Source organism: Chrysemys picta, chromosome 3 (assembly GCF_011386835.1).
Source record: "Chrysemys picta bellii isolate R12L10 chromosome 3, ASM1138683v2, whole genome shotgun sequence".
Classification (NCBI taxonomy): domain Eukaryota; kingdom Metazoa; phylum Chordata; order Testudines; family Emydidae; genus Chrysemys; species Chrysemys picta.
In genome coordinates, this window is record NC_088793.1 from 159,547,783 (window position 1) to 159,575,227 (window position 27,445).

At 40.0% G+C, this 27,445-nt stretch overlaps 1 protein-coding gene across 21 annotated transcripts in view; it reads right to left on the minus strand.

The window, feature by feature from the left end:
* The window catches only part of DISP1 (dispatched RND transporter family member 1), a 198,634-nt gene that overhangs the window by 36,635 nt on the left and 134,554 nt on the right, over window positions 1-27,445 (minus strand). For 13 of the 21 annotated variants that reach the window (XM_065589394.1, XM_065589385.1, XM_065589381.1 and 10 more), the window contains one exon: window positions 13,472-14,011. The exons of 2 other annotated variants lie outside the window; for them this stretch is intronic. Coding sequence is in view for 10 of the 19 variants with exons in the window: in XM_065589385.1 (XP_065445457.1) it covers window positions 13,472-13,980 (509 nt within the window). In the remaining 9 variants the exon portion in view is untranslated. Of the gene's footprint in view, window positions 1-5,840; window positions 5,894-13,471; window positions 14,012-15,627; window positions 15,760-27,445 lie in introns of those variants that run through there. 6 more of the 21 variants (XM_065589398.1, XM_065589399.1, XM_065589397.1 and 3 more) reach the window with 2 other exon arrangements.

Below are 27,445 nucleotides of genomic sequence, written 5' to 3' on the forward strand. Positions count from 1 at the left end.
CTGGGTCTTAGTGCCTCAAGTTTACTTATCTTAATGTTTACAGGTAGGTAATTACCTAAACAGGTGTGCTGTAAGATGTAAAGTGTTTGTAAAGAGCTTTGAGGTCCTACAGTAAAAGACACTACAGATTTTTATTATTGTCCCTCGAACTTTTCCAGTTTGCGATCCTTTTATAGTTCTGCTAATAACTACCATTTTCCCAGGGCAAAAATAGGTCTTAAAATTGTTTGCATATTTTTCATTTTTCTTTAATCATAGATGCCTGAGACAGAGAATTGCTTGTATGATAGCTGTGAGGAAGGCAGACAAACTGTGCAATAAAACAGGCACCACAGTGGAAAAACTATGCTGCAGATTAAAAGGATTCTATATTTTTAGATTTTCCAAGGTTTTCACACTGAAAGAACCAAAGACTGAAGAACTGCTTACATGAGGAACAATCAACAGTTTCTTCCTTTAGACGATACAAGGATGAAAAGAGTGAGCATTCATAGTATAAGCGACCAGATAGCTATGTCTCAAATTAATGTCAAATCTTTTGTCATCTCACTTAATTGTTGTAATGAGCAACTTATTAGAATTCCCATATAATGCCTACAATTTGTTAACACACATTGCACCTCCAAATTAGAAACAAAATAAAGTTCAGTTTCCAGTATAATTCATATTTGTAAATACTCAGTTAAGTAAATCATGTCATGCATGCTCTCAAAAAATGTTTCAACCGCTCAAAATATAGTACATGCTTTTATATAACGGTACAGTCACCTCCTCGCATTTACACAAGAGCAATGGCGATACTATTTTCAAAACTAGTTTTATTTCTGTAGAGTATGTTTAAATACATTCTATAATGTCAATGAATGATTACTAAGATTCCAGTAAACCCAGGATTTCTACATGTAAAATCATGTATATTGCTCCACTAGTGCAACTGGACAACTTGTAGAATGAACATCAATGCAATATTGATAAAGATTTATTTATTTAGCCAGGGTGGTGGGTAGTAATCTCATATTGCTGTTATTGTTGTAACAAAATTAATGTCAATTACACTCAGGAGGCTCACACTTTGGTCTGGGTCTACACCTTAAATCTGGGTTGCCATAACAATGTCGTACAATGTGTGAAAAATCCACATCCCTGACCAATTTAGCTATGCCAACCTAACATCAGTGTAGACGCAACTAGGTTGACAGAAGAATCCTTCCCTCAAACTAGCAACCATTGATCGGGGAGATGGAGTTCCTATACTGACGGAAAAACCCTTCCATCCACATAGGCTGCATTCTACACTATGGGATTATGGTGGCACAACTACAATGCTGTAGCTATGCTGGTACAATCTCTGTAGTGTAGAAATGGTCATGCTGTTTTCTCTCACATACACACTTTTATTCCCCCTTCTCTGTTCAAGTACATTTGCTTCACTGAGAAATGTGTGTGTCAACTATTAAATTACTTGCTCCTAGATGAAGGCGGAATTATGAAATGCTGTCACAGAGGAGGAAGGACAGATTGTAGGAAGGGGCTAGATATAGAGAATTGTGGTTATTTACAAGCTGCTTTTTGAAGCCCATCTTCTTCATCCCTCACATAGAAAAAAGCCTCAGAATACTAGGAATATACCCACCCGCTACTTACAGCTTCTCCATGAGAATACTGAAAAGCAGAGAGACAGCCTTGTTGAGTCTAGTTTCTCCCTCCATCCCCAAAATGTCTAGTGTTGTCTTGTTTTGAAACTGAACCTTGTTACTAGCCTACTATAAAATGTCTGGAGAATGAAAACAGACAATATATTTGGAAAAAAAAAATCCCACCACATTTCTTTTTAAACTGCCGTGTTTTCTTGCTCTGCGTGTACTTTTTAAGGCTTTCACAAACAAGCTTTATGTAATTTATGCAAATTTTAAAAGTTGTCCCAACCACAAAACCAGTCCATCCTATTAAAGGGGAGCACAGTTGATGCTATTTTTCCAGCCAATTTAGTAAACAAGGAAGAACTTGTTATGTTGTTTGCCACTCCTCTTATATTATCTGTTAATTTCTCTCTTCTGAAGACTACAGTTCAAAGGCCTAGCAGATCACTAGTTAAGTACTAACTATTATGTTGTTCACGGAAAGGTGAGGGATCCAGGGCATGGGAAATTCATTTTCAAACACACTTGGTCTCTGCCACTTACAAGCACCAGGTTCTAAAGGTCAAAAGACTGTAAGACTCTGGTACTCTCGAGCACACAGACCAAAGCAGGAATTTTAGAAGTTCTTTTTGCTATTGCATAGACACTTAGCTCAAAGCAATCTGAAGTCTAGACAGATAGCAGTGCTTAATTAGTATATTAAAAAGCTTGAAAAAGTCATTAGATTGCTTAATGAATAAGTTGTTTAAGACCATTTAGTTTTGACCTGCACAGACTATTTTAATTTTGTCAAGCATTTAATTATGAACTGCCTTTTTTTTTTTTTTTTTTGCACTATGGTCTCTGCATGTTATCCCACTGCCTGAAGCTCTGTGCAAGTGTCTAATGAAAAATACAAAATATTGTTTTCATAAGCAACTTATGTACAATAGTCATCATCATCATGGGATCTAAGAATACTTATTAATTAAGCCTGAACAAGTCTATTAAATTAAGGCTGAGTATGACTAATTTACATAAAAGGGAAGTCAGACTGAAGACTAAAAACTGAGGCTGACAAACTGACACTCGAAGATCAGTCAGTTTGGGGGAAGAAAATTTCAGTCAGAGGGACAGTTCTTTCCCTTCACTTGCACAAGAGGACAGAACCTAGATTTGGCAAACCTGGCTGATGTCACAAAAGGGATGTATCAGTTTGCTTCGCTATCCCTTCCCTTCCCTGGCCCATGGAAATCCCCATTATAGGTATCCCATGGAGCAATGTGTTTCCCGGGTAGGGAAAGGAGCTAGCTAAATTGGGGCCCCTGCTCTCCCTAGCATTGTGCTTCCAGCCGCCATGGGAACTCAGAGTAAAATAATTCCACAAGAGTGTGTGAAGCAAACCTTCGCCCCCCTCTCCCCACATGAGAATAAAGAGATGGATGGGATTGGGAATGCTTTATTGTTACCATGTAGATTACTACCACACAGCAATTACTGGCACATACTGTGGAATTTTAGTGCGTTTATGGGTGGACATCAATCCACTAGGTACTAACTAGAAGCAAAGTAACTGAACAACAGAAACTGCCATTTAGCAGTTTGAATGTTGATAAAACAGATCAGAACCAACCCCGCAGGGGTGATCTGAATAAGTGATTACTTTTGGAAACGTGTATTATTTTAGTTTTCTAACAAGGTTTATTGAGCTAAGTCTCTGTCTTACAGATGTTTATTATGGTTTATGCACATACACTGTACACAAAAAGTTATTTATACCTCAACATAAAAATTAAAACAAAGGAGCCTTGAAATTTAACCTTTAAATGTGTGAAATACATTGTAAACTAAATATGTTTATATTTAAGAGTGTTTGGAAGTATGCAAAATCTTTTATTTTTAAATGAGATTCAGTATAGAAGTATTTTTAGAACAGTTTTTAAATATTGCTGAAGTGAGAAATAACCTTCTAAAATGTTCAAGTCAGTAATTTCTTCTTAAATATAATGTATAGCAGCTCTGCAAGCACTTAAGGAATGTACTAGATAACAAATATCCTTTTCCTGGAATTGAGGAGGGAGCTGTTTCATAACAAAGTCATGTTATTACGACTTGGTATTTGGCAAACCTTTCCACTCTTTTTAAAAAGGCTTTTTAAAAACAAGAGCTTTTTATTTCTTTCTGGTTCTCAGTTGTCTGCCAAGTAACTAGCAGGAAACTGTAAAATGGATAGGAGGCAGCTAAAAAAAATTCCATCCCCAGTTCACAACTTTTCAGCCACTCATTTTTATAAAACACTTTTTTTTTTAAAGGAACTCATTAAATGGACAATTGTATTAAAGCATTTGGAAAATGCAGTTTAGACAAGTGTGTGACACCAAACTCTGAGATATAGCAGACCCTAGAATCCCAGAACTCAAGATATAAATTAGTGACCTCACAATAGTTTTTTTAAAAGTGGTCTTAAATCGACTGAACGTTACCTTTGCAACAGAAGATGAATGATAGGTCTGAAAACATGAGCGCTTTGTTAGCACTTTATGTATCTATGTAAAGTAGTGTATTTTAGTCTTACTTAAAATGTGAACAGTTTTGCCACTGATGTGCTACGTCTGCACTGTTGCTGAATTCTGTAGTTTTATCTCCTCTCATAAAATGATGTTCTTATTTAAGTTTCAGCTCCTGGAATCATGTGATAAGATGAGAAGCTCAGCTTTAATTTAAAAAGTAAATTTTTAGCACTCATGGTTGCTGAGAAAAAGATTTAAAGCTAAAGGCTAAAAAAACAAGGAAAATAAAGCCAAATTTATTATTTTTAGAAGTATCAATTTTAAGTCAATATAAAGATTTATTTTGTGGTTTGACTCATTTTTGAATGCTTCATGTTGACAACACTGTAGCGTGACTTTAGAGCAGTAGTGGGCAACCTGCGGCCCACTAGGGTAATCTGCTGGCGGGCCGCGAGACAGTGTTTTACACTGACCATACACAGGCATGGCCGCCCGCAGCTCCCAGTGACCACAGTTTGCCATTCCCTGCCAATGGGAGTTGTGGGAAGCGGCGCCGGCCGCAGGGACATGCTGGCCGCTGCTTCCCACAGCTCCCATTTGCCGGGAATGATGAACCGCAGCCACTGGGAGCAGTGGGGGACTGTGCCCACGGACAGTCAATGTAAACACTGTCTCGCGGCCCGCCAGCGGATTACCCTGACGGGCCCCAGGTTGCCCACCACTGCCTTAGAGAAACCACCACCTCCTTGTGTCAGTTTCCCAATCGGTAAAATGGGGATACCACCTTCTTTCTTTGCAGGGAGTTGTAAGGCTCAATTGTTTGTATAGTATTTTGTATATGTGAAACACCGTGAATTAGTATTGTACTTTTATCAAGAATCGTTAATTAGTTTCCGTAACATTCTGATATTTGTGTCACCTCCCACAGAACATTTTACTTGTTTATCAGCTGCAGTCAATAGTTTCTGCAACTTCACCTCAAAACGTAAGTGATTTGGGAAGATATTGAGCCTCTCTCTACTTTGGAGATGTGCGAAGAACATTGGTGTCCCATTTGTGGACCCAATCCTATAGGTGTGTAAGTGCTGTATTAACAGGAGATTAAGTGGAATGGTTCACTTGCCTCCAGTAGGACCTCCTCCCCTTTGCCTCTATTCAGTCCGTATATGAATATATAGGTTTAAGTTCTCTAGGCTGAATCACACAAAAGACATTATTCTAAAAGACTCAACATCAAGGTATCAAGGACAGCATTCAGTATTTTGACTATAGCTGTCTATTTTTAAAAAAGGCACATGAATCTGAGAAAAAACAGTGCAACTCTGCTTGAAAAGAAACTGCATACAGCGGGGTTATCATGCTTTCCATAGTTCAGACTACATTTTAAGAAATGTAATCTTTGCAGTTACCATCACTTTCCATTTATCCTGCTTATCAGCCCTATGTGAATAACTGAAATGGGAAAGTATCAAGAAAGCATTAAAAGTATTTTTAATTTTCTTTAATGCAGTGTTTTGTTCCATTTGAAAAATTAATCACATTGTCTTTTGTTCTTCCTCTCTCCCCCTATATGCTGGGCTGCATAGTCTCCATCTTCCCTGGCAGCTCCAGTCCCACCAGTGCCTCTGGTTGCGAAGGTGGGTCATAATACTTCTCCTCCTCCTTTTGGAGGACAGGAGACTCTAATAACGGTTTTGCTGATTCCTCCCACCTTGTCTCCAACTGCTTCTTTGTGGGGGGTACCCTGGTTGGCTATAGAAGCAGCTGAAAACAAAGGTACAGAAAGAATAAGACCAATGTGACCTGCCAGTGTTCTAAGCACTACAGTTTGAGAATTGCCAATGTGCCCAAGCTCCGCCTCTCTCTGCCTCAGTGAGGGTCATTGGGATGTGGGGGCATTTGAAAAGGAGGAGGAGGTAGAAAGCCCTCCAAAAACTAAAAATAAACCACAACCCTCTCTATGAAAAATAAAGTTCAGAAAACATTGGTTTGAAAGCAACATTTAAAGTCTGGGTAATTTAATTCTATAGTTTGGGCAGACAGCTGGGATTTCACAGATGCTAAACCATTTTACAGTTAGGGTTACCATATTTAGTGCCTCCGAAAGGAGGACACTCCATGGGGCCCCGGCCCCGCCCCCAGCCCCACCCACGCCCCCACGCCCCAACTCCGCCCCCTCCCCAAAGTCTCCGCCCCCTCCCCTGCTTCCCGCGAACATTTGATTCGCGGGAAGCCTGAAGCAGGTAAGGGGGGGCGTGGGGGGAGGAGGCGCGGCCCAGGCTGGCCCCCCCAGCGTTTCCAGCCTGGGTCGGCTCGGGTCCTGGGGTGCCAGCCCTGGGCCCGGCCGAGCACCCCTGGCCCACCCAGCACTGCCGGTCCCCAGCCCGGCTCCTGGACCCCTGGCCAAGCACCCCCGGCCCCCGGCCCCGCACCGCCGGTCCCCAGCCCGGCCCTCGGCACCGCACCGCTGTCCCGGCACCGCCGTCCCGTCCCCCGAGCCCCCGTCCCGTCCCCCGAGCCCCCGTCCCGGCACCGCCGGCCCGTTCCCCGAGCCCCCGTCCCGTTCCCCGAGCCCCCGTCCCGGCCCAGCCCCGCTCCCCCGACCCGGCCCCCGGCCCCCGAGCCCCCGGCCCGGCACGGCCCCCGAGCACCCGCACGGCCAGCCCCGCATGTCCCGATTTTCCCGGACATGTCCGGCTTTTTGGGATTTCCTCCCTGACGGGGATTTGGAGCCCAAAAAGCCGGACATGTCCAGGAAAATCTGGACGTATGGTAACCCTATTACAGTGAGATATTCTGCTCATGGCAAGAGAGTTAATTCAACTGTTTTCTTAACCATGTATCAAGTGTTAAGTTAATTCAGGACATTTGCAATCTCTTACCCAAGATTTTCAAATCTCAGAGGTTTGATTTATTAAAAGGCCATGGTCAGTGTTATTAGGCCCAACATTTGATCTATTCTATCTACTTTTATATGCATGGACTTGGCAAACAATTCTTCTATGTACTATACCCACCACCACAAAACTCAGCCCACTCCTAACATGTTACAACATTTCCTCCATCCCCATTGTAAAATAAAATAGCAACAGCTTAGCACCCCCCCACCCCCGAGCAATCTTTCATACACAGGTAACTAGTTCTTCCCACGTAAACACAAATATTTAGTGAATGAAAGAGATTTAAGTCTTAACACTGTAAAAGGTTATAAAAACTGAGTAAAATGAGATTTTAAAAGTTATTCAAAAATATATTAATTTGATGGTATTCATTTGAACAGTTCTTGTTAGATGTAGATATTTTATTGCAAATGTAGTCAAACTACAAAATTTCAAGTTGAACACATTATAAACCCTGCAATCCAGCTTAGTTTAAAAGGCGAGCACAAATGTACAATTCTTCAGTCTCTCTTCTTTATACTCTTTAATCCACAGGGATATACCAGCCCTTAATTCTTTTAAGATTAGGTCACTGACAAATGTTATGCTTTAGCCTTGACACAACCAGCCATGCTGAAATAATTGGTTACTTTCCTATATGCTTTAAATTTTAGGGAAAAGATTTGTGCAAAGTTTCTTTCCATATAATGTACCTTCTTCTCCAACTCCGCAATTATAACCAATACCTGAATATATATTTATACAATTGAAGAATAGCAATGAAAGCTAGCTTGATTATACACTAAAGTTAACTAAATTTCGGAAAACTTGCATTTAAAAATACTTTTGTCAAAACACACAAATGATTTCCAAATTAGTGTATGTATGAAGAAACATCTCTGGAAAAGGAAACTAATCAGTCTAATTTTTGAGGTTTAAAGTATAGTTAAGTGAGTATGTAAAAATGACACTAACTCAACAGATCCATTCATTTTGTGTATTCAATGTTATCTGATTTATTTAGCAACAAAAATATGGTTTTACTGTTTAATACTCTTTTTAACACTGCAAAGCCCCAAACAGTAAATTGGACAACTGTCCTCCCCTTCAACTGCCTTCACAAGCAAGGTCACAGGGATCAATCCCCACTCTTCAATAGCTATGAGACCATTTGTAGTGGAGGTAGTGAAACACCGGTTCTTTTGCCAAAAGCATAATTGAGGACACTCTGTTGTACACTTTTTTCCATGAATGCAACCATCCCCATCACGTCACAATACATACAAGAGATCTACACCTAGATCAGGGATTGGCAACCTTTGGCACCCGGCCCGTCCGGGTAAGCTGCGGGCGGGCCAGGCCGGTTTGTTTGCTGCAGTGTCCGCAGGTCCGGCCGATCGCAGCTCCCACTGGCTGCGGTTCGCCGCTCCAGACCAATGCGGACTGTGGAAAGCGGCATGGGCCAAGGGATGAGCTGGCCACCCTTCCCGCAGCCCCCATTGGCCTGGAACGGTGAACCGCGGCCAGTGGGAACTGCGATCGGCCGAACCTGCGGACGCTGCAGGTAAACAAACCGGCCCAGCCTGCCAGGGGCTTACCCTGATGGGCCGGGTGCCAAAGGTTGCCGATCCCTGACCTAGATGTACAGCAGCTAACTCAACCCAAGCAAAACCAAAATGACCCTGATCAGAAGGGCATGGGGGTGTTGTACTTCAAATTATGATGAGAGCATACTCTCCTCACATATAAGGTATCTCCCCTCAGTTCTCAGCATGGCACCCAGCCTCAGAGTCCTGGTCACCTCATTAAACCTAAATGACAAGGTGAAGATTATCAAAGACATTTGGCTAGGGGAATGAGCTGTCAGAAGAAGCCAGACAAATTCAGAGTCTGACCACCTATTAACAGTGCTGCAAAATCTCCTCTGAGAAAACCTGCTCACTATAAAAGGAATGAAACGTGCGGGGGAAAAAATGTCCTGAATATTTTCATATAATGATGGATAGAGAACCCCAACACCGATAGTTAATAGTAGCAGATGCTACATAAAGTTCTAATTGCAGGGTCAAATTCTGTCCTTATTTGCAGCAATGCAACCATATTACTGGCACAGGGATTACATAGGTGTAGCGATTTACTCCGACATTTACCCCAAATAGTGATGAGGTGCAATGAGGAAAAAATGCAGCTTGCCTCAAGATCCCTGAGGTAGCCATTAGAAAAGACATCTTTTTATTTTTAAATTGAGCAAATTTGACTTGAAAATCAATGCATCACAATATATATGGAAACTCGCGACGCCCATTTCAGACAGTAAGTTCTCTTTGGCGGCATTCAACTGCCTGACCCATGAGACCATCTTTTCTCTTCCTGCAGATCCCTCCCTTGTTGTCCTACAGACAACAGCCTCCTTCACTACACAAACCTGATTCATTCCCTGAACAGCATCCATCCTGTGCACTAAGACTATATCATACAAACACATAAAGAGGACAAATCAAGGTCGAACAGGCTACCTTAATTTTGGTATTTCTTAGACATGCAGTGGTTGAATTTGAACTTTAACATTAAAATAATGTAGGAGGTTTTTTGTATGTGATTTTGTAAGCTTTAAAAAAAACAGAAAACAAATTCATTAGGTGGAATTACACTGGCTGTCACTTGGGTCATCAGCAAACCAGTTAAGCTAACAGAAATAAGTGGTAAAGCAGGTGAAAAACTCGTTATTTCATGCAAGAAAATTTGAAAAAAAATTTTTTTTTTCCTCTTAGAAATTTATCACAAAATTGATGAAAAACCATATAAATTTGGGTTTTGAAAATCATTTTTTATTTTAAAAGTTTATTTTCAAAAACCCAAAACATTTTCACTAAAAAGAAATATTTTTACTGCCAAAATTTTGGTTCCTGGTTTTTCATTTAGATTAAACATAAATTTTCCACCAAAACATGTGTTTTGGTTGAAAAACTAAGGACATTTATTTTGACAAATATTTTGAACAGCTCTACTAATTGGGAGTATCAATGGGCTGTTATCCTTTTATATTGATCAGCTGTGGAGGGAGGACTACCCAGACACTCTGCCAGTGCATAACTGTTTGCTAGACACTAGAGTACTATTGGGACTCAGAAATCCTGGGTTCTGTTCTGGAGAGGGAATGTTCTGCCCCGGTCTCCACACCCCTTCCACTCCACCAGAAACTTCCTCCTGGCTTTCTACATCTGGGCTCCAACAAAGGCTAGCATTGAGAGCACAAGAAAGATGGTCTCCTTGCTGTCAGTTTTGATGCCCAGTGACAGTGGAGCCCGGCAACTGGGAGGAGCAATTGCAAGGAAAGTCCTTTTTAGCCGTGCAACAAGATCACCCACAATCCAGATGGAATCCACTAAAAGTCTAGTTGCCAGACGCTAACAAGCCTCTACTGAGCATGGACACATGGTAATTCCTCTCCCCCCACACTCCCGAAGTATTAGAGCTGAGCCAAATTGAGTGGCTTTTCACAGGGACGAGAAAAGCCACCTCTCTGACCCTAGGGTGAACCCATCTGGTAAATTGCAAGTGCCTCCTCTAAAGCATGGAGATGCTTGTCAAATAGTTGTAAGAATTTAATGTTAGTGAAACATTTTCTTCCCAAACCTCACTGGCAGAAATGGATGAACCATTTTTGTTGAAATTTCTCAAAAACAAAAACAAACAAACAAAAATTCAGCCTGAAGCAGACACCAAACATTGAGAATTTCAAGCTGAATAGTCTGACAATGTTATTAAAAAATTGAAAATAGGGTCTTATAATGGAAACTATTAGGTAACTTTAACTATTGAAGTCTTTGCCAAGTCTGCCTATAATAAATGTAATAAGTATCATTGCTGGAGCTATTTATATTTGCAAAGTTTTTTTCACATCCAGGAAGGCTTGATAGTTTTTCACCACCCCAAGAAAACAGCTTTTAATCAAGGTTGGGAACCACTGATCTACAGTGAGATTCAGGAAATTAAAGTGATAAACTGGGTTCCCTAAATCCTGTAGTCTTCACCCAATGCAGCAATCTTTCATCCGCAAAAAGAACAAGAGTACTTGTGGCACCTTAGAGACTAACAAATTTATTAGAGCATAAGCTTTTCATAAGCTTTCGTGGACTGCTCCACGAAAGCTTATGCTCTAATAAATTTGTTAGTCTCTAAGGTGCCACAAGTACTCTTGTTCTTTTTGCGGATACAGACTAACACGGCTGCTACTCTGAAACCAATCTTTCATCTGTGTCTGTGGCGCTCTATAGCTATGAAGGAACGAATACGATTTGCTCCATAATGTGTGATTCTACTCTGAAAACAGGTGTCTATCCCTCACTCTACAAAGTTCCTCTGTGATGATTTGCAAGTCACTTAGCCTGTGAAAAGTTTGGCTTTTCCTCATTTTCAGGGTGCCCAATTTGAGACAGGAAGAGCCTGAGTCACAAAACTGCTGATTACTGACAGTTGCAACTGACAGCAGCAGGAGCTGTGCTTTGAAGAAAAAGAGCCCTGAAGAGACTGCTGTAATTTTAATAGCCACTATCTAGATCAGTGGTTCCCAAACTTTAATAACCTGTGAACCCCTTTCACTAAAACGTCAAGTCTCGCAAACCCCCTCCTAAAAATGATTATTTCCAGGGATTTTCTGCTTTACCCGAGTATAAATTATAAAAGCAGTGATCTTGGAAATATAAAATTTGTTTTATGACATGTTTATTGCACACTATTTATTATTACTTATTATTTATCATTACAGTATTTTTATTACATTATGAAAACGGCAAGATCTCACTTTCATAGCTTGTATCACTTTGAATAAGCCTATTATAAGACAAGGCTTCTATGTTTCATCAAGGAGTATCAGATGTGAAAGAATGAAGGTATTTAAGAAACCAACTCAAAGAGTTCCTCCTACACAAGCATTCAGGTCTTGAGCAGTCCAGGCAAACAATGCACGTTACAACAAAACTTAAACCTGTTCTTCGTAATAATTTTAAAAACAATACTAGCTGCCTATTTAATTTTAAAAACAGCAAAAAATATCCACCTCCCTTTCCATTTCTTATAAGGACTCTTGAAGTTTAAATCTCCTCAGTGTGATAAATATGCTTGCTTTGATCTGCTTAGCTCTTGGAAGTCCAGGGGCTCCGGGCTGCTGGCCCCAGGCTGCCCGGGGTCCCTAGAGACAGCTCTTTCTGCCATAAGGGAATTTTTTCCCCTGAGAACCCTTTGTAACATTTTGCAAACCCCCAGGGGTTCACAAACCCCAGTTTGGGAACCACTGATCTAGATAAAGTGTAACAAACCTCGAATTGATTGAATTGGGAGGCTTAGGGCTTGTCTACACTGGCAAGTTTTGTTGCCAAAAACTGCCTTTTGGCGACAAAACAGTAAGAACATACACACTACAATGGGACTTTTGTTCCAAAAAACTGCCCAGTTTTGGTGACAAAAAACTTCCACCCCTATGAGCAGGGCTGGCTTTAGCAAGTGCAGGGCCCGATTCCTGGGGCGGCACTTCGGATTGCCGGCGGGGGGGGGGCCGCGCGACTTGCCGCACTCCGGTTGGCGCTCCGGCTGGGGTCGTGGCGCCGTGGGTGCGATTTTTGTTTTGTCGACTTTTGGGTGTCGACATAAGTTTTGTCAGCAAAACTTGGTAGTGTAGACAACCCCTAACTGTCTGGTAGATGAATGAGTCTCACTTTGGGATCCAAAAGATCAGATAATAACAGAAATACTGAATGAAAGATTCCAGCCCATTTGCTATCTGTGATCTTCTCAACTGGTTGCATAATTCTCACAATTCAGCTAAAACTATCACTATTTGCTCTCCTAGAAGCCGAAGAGCTGACTAGCAATGAGGAAAGAACAGGAGTGGCACCTTAGAGACTAACGAATTTATATTTAGATATATATCTCCTCAATATATGTTCCATTCTATATGCATCCGAAGAAGTGGGCCTCTAAGGTGCCACAAGTACTCCTGTTCTTTTTGTGGATACAGACTAACATGGCTGCTACTCTGAAACCTAGCAATGAGAAGTAGCTTTTATCATGGAGTTTTGAAAGCTGTAAGTGACAGCTAATTAACAGGAAGAACTGCATGACTTCCACATGACCCAAACAACTCCTAGGAGGATATGTCTTTGTGGGAAGAAAAAAGGGAAGCTTTCCTACACTACATACATGTTCTTGACATGAATTAGTTCCCCTGAACAGTAAACCCTCAAATTCAAATAGTGACATTATTAAGATAAAGTATATCATCCTCACAGTTTGCATGCATTTAAGTGGGGTCTGCCTCAGATTTTATTACTGTCTGCAAAACAATATGTATAAAAGATTTACCTCACTCTTCTTTTTGACCTTTTCTTATTTTTGTAAAAAGTAAAATGGAATACATGTAGAATTAGTTGCATATTGAACACCATTGAAAATTCATTCCACTCACCTTACACTGGTTACATGTTGTTGAACAGACTGATGTTGAAAATGGTCAGGCCATTGATGATGAAGGCAGAATGATGGGGAGTGTTGAAGGCAGCAGGTGGTCTGATACATAGGTGTATGTTTTTGGCAGATAGATGTTGAATATTCAGTATGTGGCTGCAGGCAGCAGGAAGTCATAGGAGATGGTGCTGTGCTCCCAGCCAGTGAATGACATTCTTGCTGTTTATTATGGCTACTTAAAGGATGATGGTATGGGCAAGGGTGGCAGCATTGTGTCAACATCTGTTGAGTTCTTTGGTTGTCTAAAGGCAGAAAGGATGGTTTGATTGTACCATTAAGTTGCAGGCATCCATTTAGACTCACTTTTGCTCTTGGTGCTTCCTTGGAGGGGAGATGTTGGGCTGCAATGCCTCCATCAGTAGCTGAAAGGATGCTGGGACTGGTAGCACTGGGGAGGATGCTGCCATTACTCAGGACCACAAAATCATTATTGCCATTGTTCATAGCCATACTCTGACTGTTCGATGGATCTGCAGTATTTCTAGAGAAAATTAAAGAAACCAAATTTAGCAGGCAGCATAATTTTTTCCAGTGTTCAAAAATTCAAAACAGTTTACATTGAAAACGGTAAGACCCTAGTCCTGAAACTAGATCTCCATATAGGCCCCAATCCATACAACTAGATCCAAGAGTAGGTGGACCCTTGCCTACATTAAACAGCATGGGCTTTCTGCAGGCATAAGGGTCCGCCAGTGGATCTAACTGTATTGTTGAGGCCTAAAGCACCAATTTAGCAAAGTACTTCAGTACATGCTTTTGTTTCTCCATGCAGAGTCCATCATTGCTGTACATTTCTTCAATGGAAAAATAAGCTTCTCTCCAAGAATCAAGGACAACCTCTTTGAAAAGGAGATCTTATATTTTAAAAAAACCTGATTATTACATCAGTGGAAACGATTAAGTTGGGCAACAGAATAAATGAGACAAAAAGTTAAAGCCTGATAATAAGATTTCAATAAATACCACATAAGAGACGGGGTCTAAAGTTGATTTTATCCAACTTCCACTCTTGACTAAATAAGAAAACAACAGTCTTCAAAGTGGTATGTAGCAACCACAGGCACAAAGCCTCAGGCAATTCAGCAGGAAACAGCTCAAACCATCAGCCTCTTAGCTGGGAGCCACTAGGTTAAAGTTTTCTAAAGCAAAAGGTGAAGATTGAATCCTTTTTGCAAGTGGGCTCTTAGGGATGTCGTAGTCTCTACAGCCGGCTTCACGGAAGGCCACGGTCTGTGGATCTGTGCAGTCTTCTTACTGCCAGCCCCAACATGCCTTCCAAATATCCCTGCAAATGAGTGCACAGATAGTCCTTCAAGAGCTGGACTCTGGGCTCCCCAAATCCTGCCTCCCATTCAGGGAGCTACATTGTATACAGACAACAGGCAGAGAGCAGGATGAGCTCTCTCTAAAAAAAAGGGCATCAGCAGGAAGGGAATGGAAGTGAGCCATAGGCGGCTGTGTGTCTGTTTCAAAGGCCTTTTACTTGTTCAACCAAAACCCAAAGTTAAAAGTGACACCAGACCAAAATGTATAATTCAAACGAACACACACTGTTGGCTGCCTCTGGTTTACAGCCAGCTTGTGGTTGAGAAGCAGTGGTGCACCCTAGAGCTGCCTGGAAAAAGTTCACTTCGGTCAGTATAAAGACTAACTGAAAAAGTACTATTTATAAAAACAGACTTCAATGTAAACTAAAAGTAACCATCAAAAGCGTCCACTGCAGTTTGCTGACACCTTTTTAACAGTTAGTGAGAGAGACAGGGCTGCACGGCAGCCAGCATTTAGCAGTAATCAACGTGGTGGTTACAGTTTCTGCCCTCCCCTCACATCAACCACTAGCCATTGAAAACCAAGCTTATAAATATTTTGAAGAGATTCTTTTTAAAGGTTATTTAAAGAAATCAAAACATTTAGTTTGCCACCTAGAAGTCTCTGTAGATATTTGAGATAATGCATAATAGCAGCACAAACCATACGGTTAGACTAGGAATATCTAGCACAATCAACATGCTTTCCAAAACTTCAGTTTTAAAAAATTAAAGTATGACAAAATCCCAGGCGTAAGTTATTTTCCACTGAGCCAATTGAGGAACTCACCCTTCTTAGTAGCAGCAATCCTGAAGACAATTAGAATGTGCACTGTGGTGGAAGCATTAGCTTAAACAGTGAAGAAAGGTATTAAAGACAAAGTTTTTCTTACAGATGATTTTGTTCTGTACACACACCGTAAATAGGTCATAGTTACATACACTGGGCAGCGATTGAGAGGGGGTGGCTGAAAGCCAATGAGAGTCTAAGGTGCCAGCAACAGCTAATCTGCCTCTCTTTTTAACTATAATTTTGTTTTAAGATTTGAAAGAAGGCATGAGAAGATTATTTGGATAATTTTAAAAAACAAAACAAAAAGGTCTTCAAATACCACACCTAGCCAGGATAGGAATTTGTTTCACAAGTTACCTTTGTAGATTATTGTGTGTGTGTGTGTGTGTAAGTGTGTAAGAAGGGTGAATAAAATACTGTTAAAAATAATTCCCTCATACTTTTTAAAATAAGATAAATCAGGTCATTAAAACCATGTTAGCATTGATTAATTGCAACATTAAAATTTAGGATTAATACTCTGACAGGTGTTAAGTGCGAGTAGTAACTTACTGGTCTGAGGCCATGTCTCCACTACCACTCATGTCGGTTTAATTATGTCGACAGGCATGGGAGGCCGGTGAAATGGCCGTTGGGGGAGGCTAGCCCCCAGCCCCTCTCCTTCTGCCCGAGGCCCTGTCCCTCTCCTTCCTCTTCTACCCTGTTCCCCCGCAGGAGCCCAGAGCACCCCACGGCAGCCCCCAGTCTCAGCCCTGGATGGCGTGGCCACAGCACCCCCAGCGCCGGGTGGCGCGGTCCAAGCCTCTCTGAGTCCCAGCAGCAGGCAGACCAGCCCACCCCAGCCCCAGCCAGCCTGGGCCACAGAAGAGCACTGGGATCTGCAGGAGGGCGTTTGGGGGTGGAGCGTGGGCGGGGTTATGCCAGGCTGTTTGGGGAGGCACAGCCTCCCCGAGCCTATGATACCCCCTGCCCATGTTGATGGGAGAGCTGTTTCCCGTTGGCACAGAGTGACTTACAGATCTTACAGCGGTGCAGCTGCATGATACAGCTGTGCCGCTCTAAGGTCTCTAGTGTAGACATAGCCTTAGACTTTGCGGGAAGACATAACACACAGCTAAAGAATGAAAGAGAAGCAAGAAAGTTTAACTCGTTTTCTTCTCCTATACTGCCACTGAGCATTTAGAGTGCTAAGAATGTTCAGCCAGCTGAGCTATTCAATTGGTTGAACAACTAATATCAAGCAGAAAGTGCCTTTGCACAATGGAATGCTGCCCATGGCAACCCCTGGTGCTGTGTCTCAGCTGTTATCCTTCCCAATCCTCAACTTCTAAAACTAAAGGAAAATGTAACCTCTGATAATGCATCCAATGCTATTTGTTATAGATCATATGCAGAGCCAGATTCTTTGTGAAGTTAACTCTAAATAGTAACTAGTGAGAATATGACAACCAACACATTTGCTAAACAGGAGTATTTTCTCAAAGGTCCAATTCCTCAAATTCTTTCTGAATATTCCCTCCCCTGCTCCGAACAAGTCAAGCCTTTTAAAAAACTTTTCACCAAGCACAGAAGAGTAAATTCAAGTGGCTGCTAAAGCTTGTCTCAGTGTGAAAAGACATTAGTTATATGAAACACTGCTGTGTTTAAACAGCCTGGTTTTCTCCCGAGCAGCATGGTAGCTTCAAAAAGAGGCTGCTAAAGGGGACATAGCTCAACATCCAGAAAAAGAAAGCTCTTATTGAGTTGTCTGGCCGCATTTTAGGAATTTTTGTCTGCTTATATTTGCTCATTCATGGATAGGATTGATATGCTGCAGGATGACATTAATAATTAGTTCTGAACAGGAAATTACAGTGCATCAGTATCATGGCATGAGGAAATTGTACCTTTGATTGGCTTACAGGAGTTCTAAAGTATTTACTAGTGCTATCAATAATACAACAAGCTGTGCAAGAATACCAGATGCCCATACACTTCAGCAGGATGAGAGCGGTTGGCTTTTGGTCTTAAAGTGCAACACATTTGTAGCATATACCAATGAATGTAACAACACTTCTCGGAGAACTGTGATTTTGTGTGGTACGTTTTGTAGCAGTTAAGTACCACAACATCTATAATCATACTGGATAACCAGTTCATGTAGAATCTTTGTCAGCATCATGGTCATTTTAAATCAAGTCTGAAAAGATGAAGAAATAAGTCTTTATGTGATGTCACTAATAACTATTCCAGATGAATGGCTATGAAAATACATTCAAAGTGGTTTGGAAGTTGGTCTCTATAGGAAATATTACATAATGGCTGCTCTATATTATTGAGGAAGTATCACATTGTTTAAAAGCATGTAAATCCCATGGATTCAGTACAGAACTGGAATTCAAGAGACCTAAGATAATTTCTTCTACTGATTCACTGTGCACCCTTGGGCAAGCCATTTGAGCTTTGTGACTCAGTTTCCCTATTTGTAGAAAAATTGGGATGATGTTTACTTGATTGTAAAGCAATTTGAAATATACAGATAAAAGCACCATGCAAGTGCTTAAATATTTACTAAAATTATAGTATTTTAATAAATCATATTTCAAAATGTTTTAAGAAGAAACTGTTAAATGTACATACACGACGCTTACTGGTCAATGGAGTGGCTACTGTATATACAGTAGTCCATACATAGTCTTGGAAATTAGGTCCTCTTATTAGTGTTAAGGGAACACCAGCTTTGGTTTTCACATTTATCCACTACTTCTACTACTGAGCAATGCCCTGGGAATCTTCAGCCTCCACTAAAAACACGCAAAGGGGCATCAATTTAACATCTTCTGTGAAGACCAGATGAAATGGTATTCTAAATAGATGCTGTCTCTGCTTGAATGTTAGAAATCTCTTCATGTGGAAATTCAGAGACAATCTTCAGAAAGAGTTGTTTAGAAGCTGTTTGATTTGGGTCAGGTCACATCACATTATAGACTGCCATCTTCCACAAGGTGGTATATAAGATTTGATGCAGCTCAGTATTTGTTCAAGCACCTCTCTTGATGACCAGACTACTTGTGAACTATTTCAAGAGATGAGGATTCTGACAGATGAAGCTGATGTATTCTTTCCTTTAAGGCACCAGAAACTTTAGTTTTGTCAGTTTTCATGGAGTCTTCCAGCAATGCAGTTAAGCACCTGTTTATCTTGAAGCATATTAGTCTCATTCAAGTAAATGGGACTGACTACCTCACAAGCCCAAGTGCTTTGCTGGATCAGAACTGGAGAGAGGTCAATGTAATATAAGGGTCATAAAGCAAAATAAGAGTTGGGTTTGTTTCTATTCATTAGGTTTGATGATATATCTTGTGCTTTTATATAAACTAAAAAGTACTTGTCAAGAGAGTACCAACAAGAAGTTTGAATTTTGTTTCAATTAGCTTATTATACCGAGTCTAATTGAAAACTTCACTGAACTATTCTGTTCTTTATTCAAAATTCATTAGGTTTTTAAAAGGTACAGGAAGTTACATAGCAAGTAGAAGGTAAGAATAACGTATTACAGTATCCTAATTCCATTGAGTCAGACTCTAGTGCATACACAGATTGATATTAAAAGGCAATGAGTCAAATTCTTTTCAAGATTTTGGTATCATACGGGCTTAAAAAGTGAAAAATTGAGAATTATGATTAAGACTAAAAATAAGATTCAGTAAAATCTTTCAGAATATTCAACAGTTAATGACTCATTTCACTGCTGCATATCACCAGAATTTAGTTTTATTCAGATTTACAAATGAAAGTTTTGAAGTGATGGATGGAAACTCTAGACAGATATTGAGGCTATGGCTACTGCAGGTCACATATACCCAGCTCTAGTTACTCTTAAAGACTGCTTGTAACTTGAGTCTTATCTGAATATTTAATACAGCACACACATAAATCCATCCACTTGTCTGGCTGGCTGAATGGCCAGCGTTTTGAAGGTTAATGTCCATCTAGAAACGACGCCAGTTGGATTACCACCAAAAGGAAGCTAGAATTGCCTTTAACTATTGTACACTTGACAACGGAAATTGCTGAGAGAAGGTACTTCAGTGATGCAATCAAGGCCAATAGTTTGGAGCATTGTCATATCTGGAAGCTACTACACAATATAAAGGCAATGTTATATAATGACAGTTTTATGAGTGATCCCTCTATGATTTGGAGAGTTAACACTGAACACTGCTTTACCCAGCAGACCTCTCTGCTGTCTAGGTTGCAAAGCCTTCAGGAAGTACCGAATACCTGAAGATGTTAAAACGTAGGATTTGGTGTTCCTTAACTTCCATGCTCTTTTAAAGCTTGGATTAAGTTCACCTGTTACTTTGGCTGCAATTGAAAGAATTTTCATTGCTTTAAAGTTTGTTAAAAAAACGCATAGGCTTAAAAAAAACATTAGTTAAAGAAATACCATCTGGACTAATAATGCTTGCAGCTGAGAATGACAGAAGTGCAAATTCAAATGTGAATGACGTAGTGGAAATTTGCTGGAAGCAGCTATATAGCACAGATAATTTATGGATCTTTAAAAGAAGTTAAGAACATAAGAACAGCCATATTGGGCCAGACCAATGGTCCATCTAGCCCAGTATCCTTTTTTCTGACAGTGGCTGGGGCCAGATTCTTCAGAGGGAATGAATAGAACAGGACAAGTATCAAGTGACCCATCCCCTATCACCTAGTCCCAGCTTCTGGCAGTCAGGATTTTAGGGACATCCAGAGCATGGGGTCACATCCCTATCTTGGCTAATAGCCATTGATGGACCTATCCTCCATGAATTTATTTAATTCTTTTTTGAACCAAACCCAGTCATACTTTTGGCCTTCATAACACTCCCTGGCAACAAGTTTCAAGGGTTGACTGCGTGAAGGAGTACCTTCCTTATGTTTGTTTTAAGCCTACTGCCTATTAATTTCATTGGGTGACTTCTGGTTCTTCTGTTATGGGAAGGGGTAACTTCCTTATTCACTTATAGACTTCTATCAGATTCCCCTTTAGTCTCCTCTTTTCTAAAATGAGCAATCCCAGTCTTTTTAATCTCTCCTCATAGGGAAACTGTTCCATATCCCTAATAATTTTTGTTGCCCTTCTCTGTACCTGTTCCAATTCCAGTGTATATTTTTTGAGATGGGGCAACCAGAACTGCACGCGGTATTCAAGGTGTGGGCGTACCATGGATTTATATAGTGGCATTATGATATTTTCCATCATTTTATCTATCCCTTTCCTAATGGTTCCTAACATTCTGTTAGCTTTTTTGACTGCTGTGGCACATTGAGCAGATGTTTTCAGAGAACTATCCACAATGACGCCAAGAACTCTTTCTTGAGTGGTAACAGCTAATTTAGAACCCATCATTTTGGATGTATAGTTGGGATTATGTTTTCCAACGTTCATTACTTTGCACTTATCAACATTGAATTTCATAGTTTCATAGATTCTAGGACTGGAAGGGACCTCGAGAGGTCGAGTCCAGTCCCCTGCCCGCATGGCAGGACCAAATACCATCTAGACCATCCCTGATAGACATTTATCTAACCTACTCTTAAATATCTCAAGAGATGGAGATTCCACAACCTCCCTAGGCAATTTATTCCAGTGTTTAACCACCCTGACAGTTAGGAACTTTTTCCTAATGTCCAACCTAGACCTCCCTTGCTGCAGTTTAAACCCATTGCTTCTGGTTCTATCCTTAGAGGCTAAGGTGAACAAGTTTTCTCCCTCCTCCTTATGACACCCTTTTAAATACCTGAAAACTGCTATCATGTCCCCTCTCAGTCTTCTCTTTTCCAAACTAAACAAACCCAATTCTTTCAGCCTTCCTTCATAAGTCATGTTCTCAAGACCTTTAATCATTCTTGTTGCTCTTCTCTGGACCCTTTCCAATTTCTCCACATCTTTTTTAAAATGCGGTGCCCAGAACTGGACACAATACTCCAGCTGAGGCCTAACCAGAGCAGAGTAGAGCGGAAGAATGACTTCTCGTGTCTTGCTCACAACACACCTGTTAATACATCCCAGAATCACGTTTGCTTTTTTTGCAACAGCATCACACTGTTGACTCATATTTAGCTTGTGGTCCACTATAACCCCTAGATCCCTTTCTGCCGTACTCCTTCCTAGACAGTCTCTTCCCATTCTGTATGTGTGAAACTGATTTTTCCTTCCTAAGTGGAGCACTTTGCATTTGTCTTTGTTAAACTTCATCCTGTTTATCTCAGCCCATTTCTCCAATTTGTCCAGATCATTTTGAATTATGACCCTGTCCTCCAAAGCAGTTGCAATCCCTCCCAGTTTGGTATCATCCGCAAACTTAATAAGCTTACTTTCTATGCCAATATCTAAGTCGTTGATGAAGATATTGAACAGCGCCGGTCCCAAAACAGACCCCTGCGGTACCCCACTCGTTATGCCTTTCCAGCAGGATTGGGAACCATTAATAACAACTCTCTGAGTACGGTTATCCAGCCAGTTATGCACCCACCTTATAGTAGCCCCATCTAAATTGTATTTGCCTAGTTTATCGATAAGAATATCATGCGAGACCGTATCAAATGCCTTACTAAAGTCTAGGTATACCACATCCACAGCTTCACCCTTATCCACAAGGCTCGTTATCCTATCAAAGAAAGCTATCAGATTGGTTTGACATGATTTGTTCTTCACAAATCCATGCTGGCTGTTCCCTATCACCTTACCACCTTCCAAGTGTTTGCAGATGATTTCCTTAATTACTTGCTCCATTATCTTCCCTGGCACAGAAGTTAAACTAACTGGTCTGTAGTTTCCTGGGTTGTTTTTATTTCCCTTTTTATAGATGGGCACTATATTTGCCCTTTTCCAGTCTTCTGGAATCTCTCCTGTCTCCCATGATTTTCCAAAGATAATAGCTAGAGGCTCAGATACCTCCTCTATTAGCTCCTTGAGTATTCTAGGATGCATTTCATCAGGCCCTGGTGACTTGCAGGCATCTAACTTTTCTAAGTGATTTTTAACTTGTTCTTTTTGTATTTTATCTGCTAAACCTACCCGCTTCCCATTAGCATTCACTATGTTAGGCATTCCTTCAGACTTCTCGGTGAAGACCGAAACAAAGAAGTCATTAAGCATCTCTGCCATTTCCAAGTTTCCTGTTACTGTTTCTCCCTCTTCACTAAGCAGTGGACCTACCCTGTCTTTGGTCTTCCTCTTGCTTCTAATGTATTGATAAAAAGTCTTCTTGTTTCCCTTTATTCCCGTAGCTAGTTTGAGCTCATTTTGTGCCTTTGCCTTTCTAATCTTGCCCCTGCATTCCTGTGTTGTTTGCCTATATTCATCCTTTGTAATCTGTCCCAGTTTCCATTTTTTATATGACTCCTTTTTATTTTTTAGATCGTGCAAGATCTCATGGTTAAGCCAAGGTGGTCTTTTGCCACATTTTCTATCTTTCCTAACCAGCGGAATAGCTTGCTTTTGGGCTCTTAATAGTGTCCCTTTGAAAAACTGCCAACTCTCCTCAGTTGTTTTTCCCCTCAGTCTTGATTCCCATGGGACCTTACCTATCAGCTCTCTGAGCTTACCAAAATCTGCCTTCCTGAAATCCATTGTCTCTATTTTGCTGTTCTCCCTTCTACCCTGCCTTAGAATTGCAAACTCTATGATTTCATGATCACTTTCACCCAGGCTGCCTTCTACTTTCAAATTCTCAACGAGTTCCTCCCTATTTGTTAAAATCAAGTCTAGAACAGCTTCCCCCCTAGTAGCTTTTTCAACCTTCTGAAATAAAAAGTTGTCTCCAATGCAGTCCAGGAATTTGTTGGATAGTTCGTGCCCCGCTGTGTTATTTTCCCAACATATATCCGGATAGTTGAAGTCCCCCATCACCACCAAATCTTGGGCTTTGGATGATTTTGTTAGTTGCTTAAAAAAAGCCTCATCCACCTCTTCCACCTGGTTAGGTGGCCTGTAGTAGACTCCTAGCATGACATCTCCCTTGTTTTTTACCCCTTTTAGCCTAACCCAGAGACTCTCAATACTTCCGTCTCCTATGTCCATCTCTACCTCAGTCCAAGTGTGTACATTTTTAATATATAAGGCAACACCTCCTCCCTTTTTCCCCTGTCTATCCTTCCTGAGCAAGCTGTACCCATCCACACCAACATTCCAATCATGTGTATTATCCCACCAAGTTTCAGTGATGCCAACAATGTCATAGTTGTATTTATTTATTAGCACTTCCAGTTCTTCCTGCTTATTGCCCATACTTCTCGCATTTGTATATAGGCATCTAAGATACTGGTTTGATCTTTCCTCCCAGTTTTGTCCTGACCCTCCTTTCTCTCTGACAATATAGCCCACACTCCCTCTCGTTTCCGACCCATCTCCCCGGTCTCCATGTTCCCCACTTACCTGTGGGCTTTGCTCACCTGTCCCCGTCGAACCTAGTTTAAAGCCCTCCTCATCTACCATTTTGTTGCCCAGTCACCCAGTTTTGAGAGATCCCTTTACAACTCTTCTCAGGCAGCTTTGGACTTCATTGTCTTGAGTGATTTTGTATCGTCTGCAAACTTTGCTACCTTTGTTACATCTTTTCCCAGATGATTTATGAATATATTGAACAGCACTAGTCCCAGGACAGATTCTTGGGGGACCCTGCTATTTACCTGGTACTGAAGTTAGGCTTACTGACCTGTAATTGCCAAGATTGCCTCTGGAGCCTTTTTAAAAAATTGGTGCTACGTTAGCTATCCTCCAGTCATGTGGTACAGAGACTGATTTACGTGATAGTTAGGAAACAGCTAATTAGTTTATTTAACCATTTAAGAAAATGTACATCTCAAATCTGTGTCTTGCACCAAAATATAACCCCCAAACTGGTTTATAATAGTTTGCTCCTTTTAAATTTAGGACAGGATACAGCTCAGACTGCATTTTAAATTATCTAAAACATTCCAGATCAGGAGCTGCAGACAGCCTATTAAAACTGTTTGTATTTTTTTTTTTTTTTTTTTTAAGAGAACATGATAGTCCTGATAATAAGCATGATCCTTGATGAAAATATCTCCCCATGCCAAAAGTTTGTTTGAAACAATTTAATTCTAAGTGTTGCAAGAAGTGACACATTCTTAAACTGAGCAATATTTAACAATCTTAGCTTAGACTCCTTCCAGAAGAAACAGTATAATGGATTCAAGTCCCATAACACTACAGATTTTTTAGTACACAAGTGTGTACCTTGTTCTCAGTTCTATAAACTCAAATAAATCCTTCCAAGACTCCATTTACTATACCATTAATTCAATGCACAACCATTCTGATGAGGTCTTTCTCCCCTTTCACTTCACCAAAATTATTTTTGCCATTGTTTTCCCCCCCAAAGTTCACAAAAGTAACAGGTGGCGCCTAGTCTTTGATACTGGCTTTCATGGGAGAGCCTAATTCTCTATCAAGACAGTATTTGTTCAGAAGTCAAGAAACTTTTAAATGCTTTATGATTGTTGATCTCTGTTTTTGGCTCTCAGATGGACATTCTTAAAATTCTCTAGCATCTAATTTTTGTGTGTTCACAATATGTGGGAGTTGGTTTCTCTCAATTTCCTGATTCTTGCTTTTTATTTTGGTTGTAAACCGCTAGTTCGTCCTTGAAAAGCTTTCATTATTTAGTTAAGGAAAACTACCAGAAGATAACAAAAAGCAAAGGTCTGTCCTCTCAATATATAGAACACTTTTCATTTACTTAGTTTATGTCTACTTTAAAATTTATCATCTGTGTAAGAAGAGACATCTTTTCAGTTTTTATTCAGTAGCAATTGTTTATAAGAAATTCTCAGCAACTTTTAAAACACTAACTTTTAAACATGTTACAGTCTTTTTAACATGTTGGGTATACCAGTGTTAAATATTTATGAATGCTAACACTACAGTTTGATGGTACTGAACTTATATATTTCCTATTTGTCTGGGATTTTTGCATTTTTTTCCACTGTACAGGAACTAAGTGGACCATAATCATAATAGTCTCACTTTTGAATATATTCATGCCCTTCTTTGCTGATAAATAGCTTTTCAGTAATCTAAATATCTGTGACATGAAGTAATGATTAGGGTACAATCATAATAAAGCATGTAGTTGTTGCTACCTACCCAAGCCATACGGAAGAAGAAGAAAGCATCAAATTTACAGAATAAAAAATTATTCTCCTTCTCTTGCCACATTCAGTATCTATATTAAGCTGTTTTTCCTCCATCCCCTTCAACAGCTTGATATGCTAACAAGCTGGCCTGTCTTAAACCTGGGACACTATGATTTCATTTCCTGCTTTGCAGGCTGGGTCAGGAATTGCAATTCATGTGACAGGGAGTTTCCAGATGTCACCAAGCCAGGATTGTAGATCATGCTGCAAATGGGCACCTAGTGAATTGATTTCACTCAGCTGGCACACGAAGTAACCCATCAACAGCTAGGATGTGAAGGAGTGGGGACTGGGGAAAAGAGCCAAGGGTGGGGAAGACAATAATTTTAAGACCTTCATAAATATCTTATTAACCAGAAGTTAACTTGTTTAGCACAAGCTATGAAAAACAGATTATTATGGGAACCGTCTGTGGTGCTTTGACAAGCTCTTTTTTCTGAAGTGTGTATGTATATATATATATATATATATATATATATATATATATATATATATATATATATATATATACACACACACACACACACATATATATACATACACACACACACACACATTTATATACATATAAAATTATCAAATTATATATATATATATATATATATATATATATATGCGCTCATACAAAAACTACCTGAAGAGGATTTACCAGTTTATTTTTAATACCATCACATTTGTGGTTTAACAAAAAACTAAATGCACAGAGAAGAAAACAAGGAATTATAATAGGTCACTGCAAGAATTACTGTTTTGAAAAAAGACATATAGCTAGAGACAAGCGTGATCACTACAAAATGTTTTATTTATATCTATTTATCTCAGTGTATTAGTAGAAATAGCTCAGCAAAATTTAAGAGCATGGAAAGCAGTAAAAATTCATTGCCTGCAACAGAAGTACTGTCCTTACACTTAATCTTATTTATAGTTTAGTGACTTTCTATTACCATATAAAGGGTACTTAAGTTTTCATAATCACTAATACTCTTATTACCCAAAATAACTCTACTCCATGTACACTCAAAAATCAGAATCTCTCTCTTTTTTGGGTGTGTAAAAGGAGTTACTTGTAGTAAAAGATTCACAGGGATTTAGTAAATTGTATAATGGGGTTACCATATAAATATACCTGCAGAATGTCACCAAAAAGAACCCCCCTGCTATGGTACAATTACTGCTATAACAAACCACCACAATGCCAATTTGAAACGTATGTTATGTAACAGATTAAAACCTGTATATTTTACAGATTCATTACACAGCAGTGTGTTGCACTAAAACTCTCTGTACCTAAAAAAATTCTGTTTATCTCTTGATTATACCATGCCCACTGATTTGTAATTATGATATAAAGTGGTAAATGTTATGCTGAAATTTTTTGTAGACATCCAAATTTCAAAATAAAATTATATTTGGAGATCCTTAAAAAATGCATTACTAATTATTTTCTCTTAAAATGAGAAAAATACTGTGTATTAAATATGCAACCAAAGTGATAAATATGCATGTCAATGCACATCAAGCAGAGATATTATAGCCACTATATCAGTTTACTTGCCAATAAAAATAAAATGCATGATCCATAAGTAGTTGCAGATACTTTACCAAAGTCACTGTATGTGCAAAA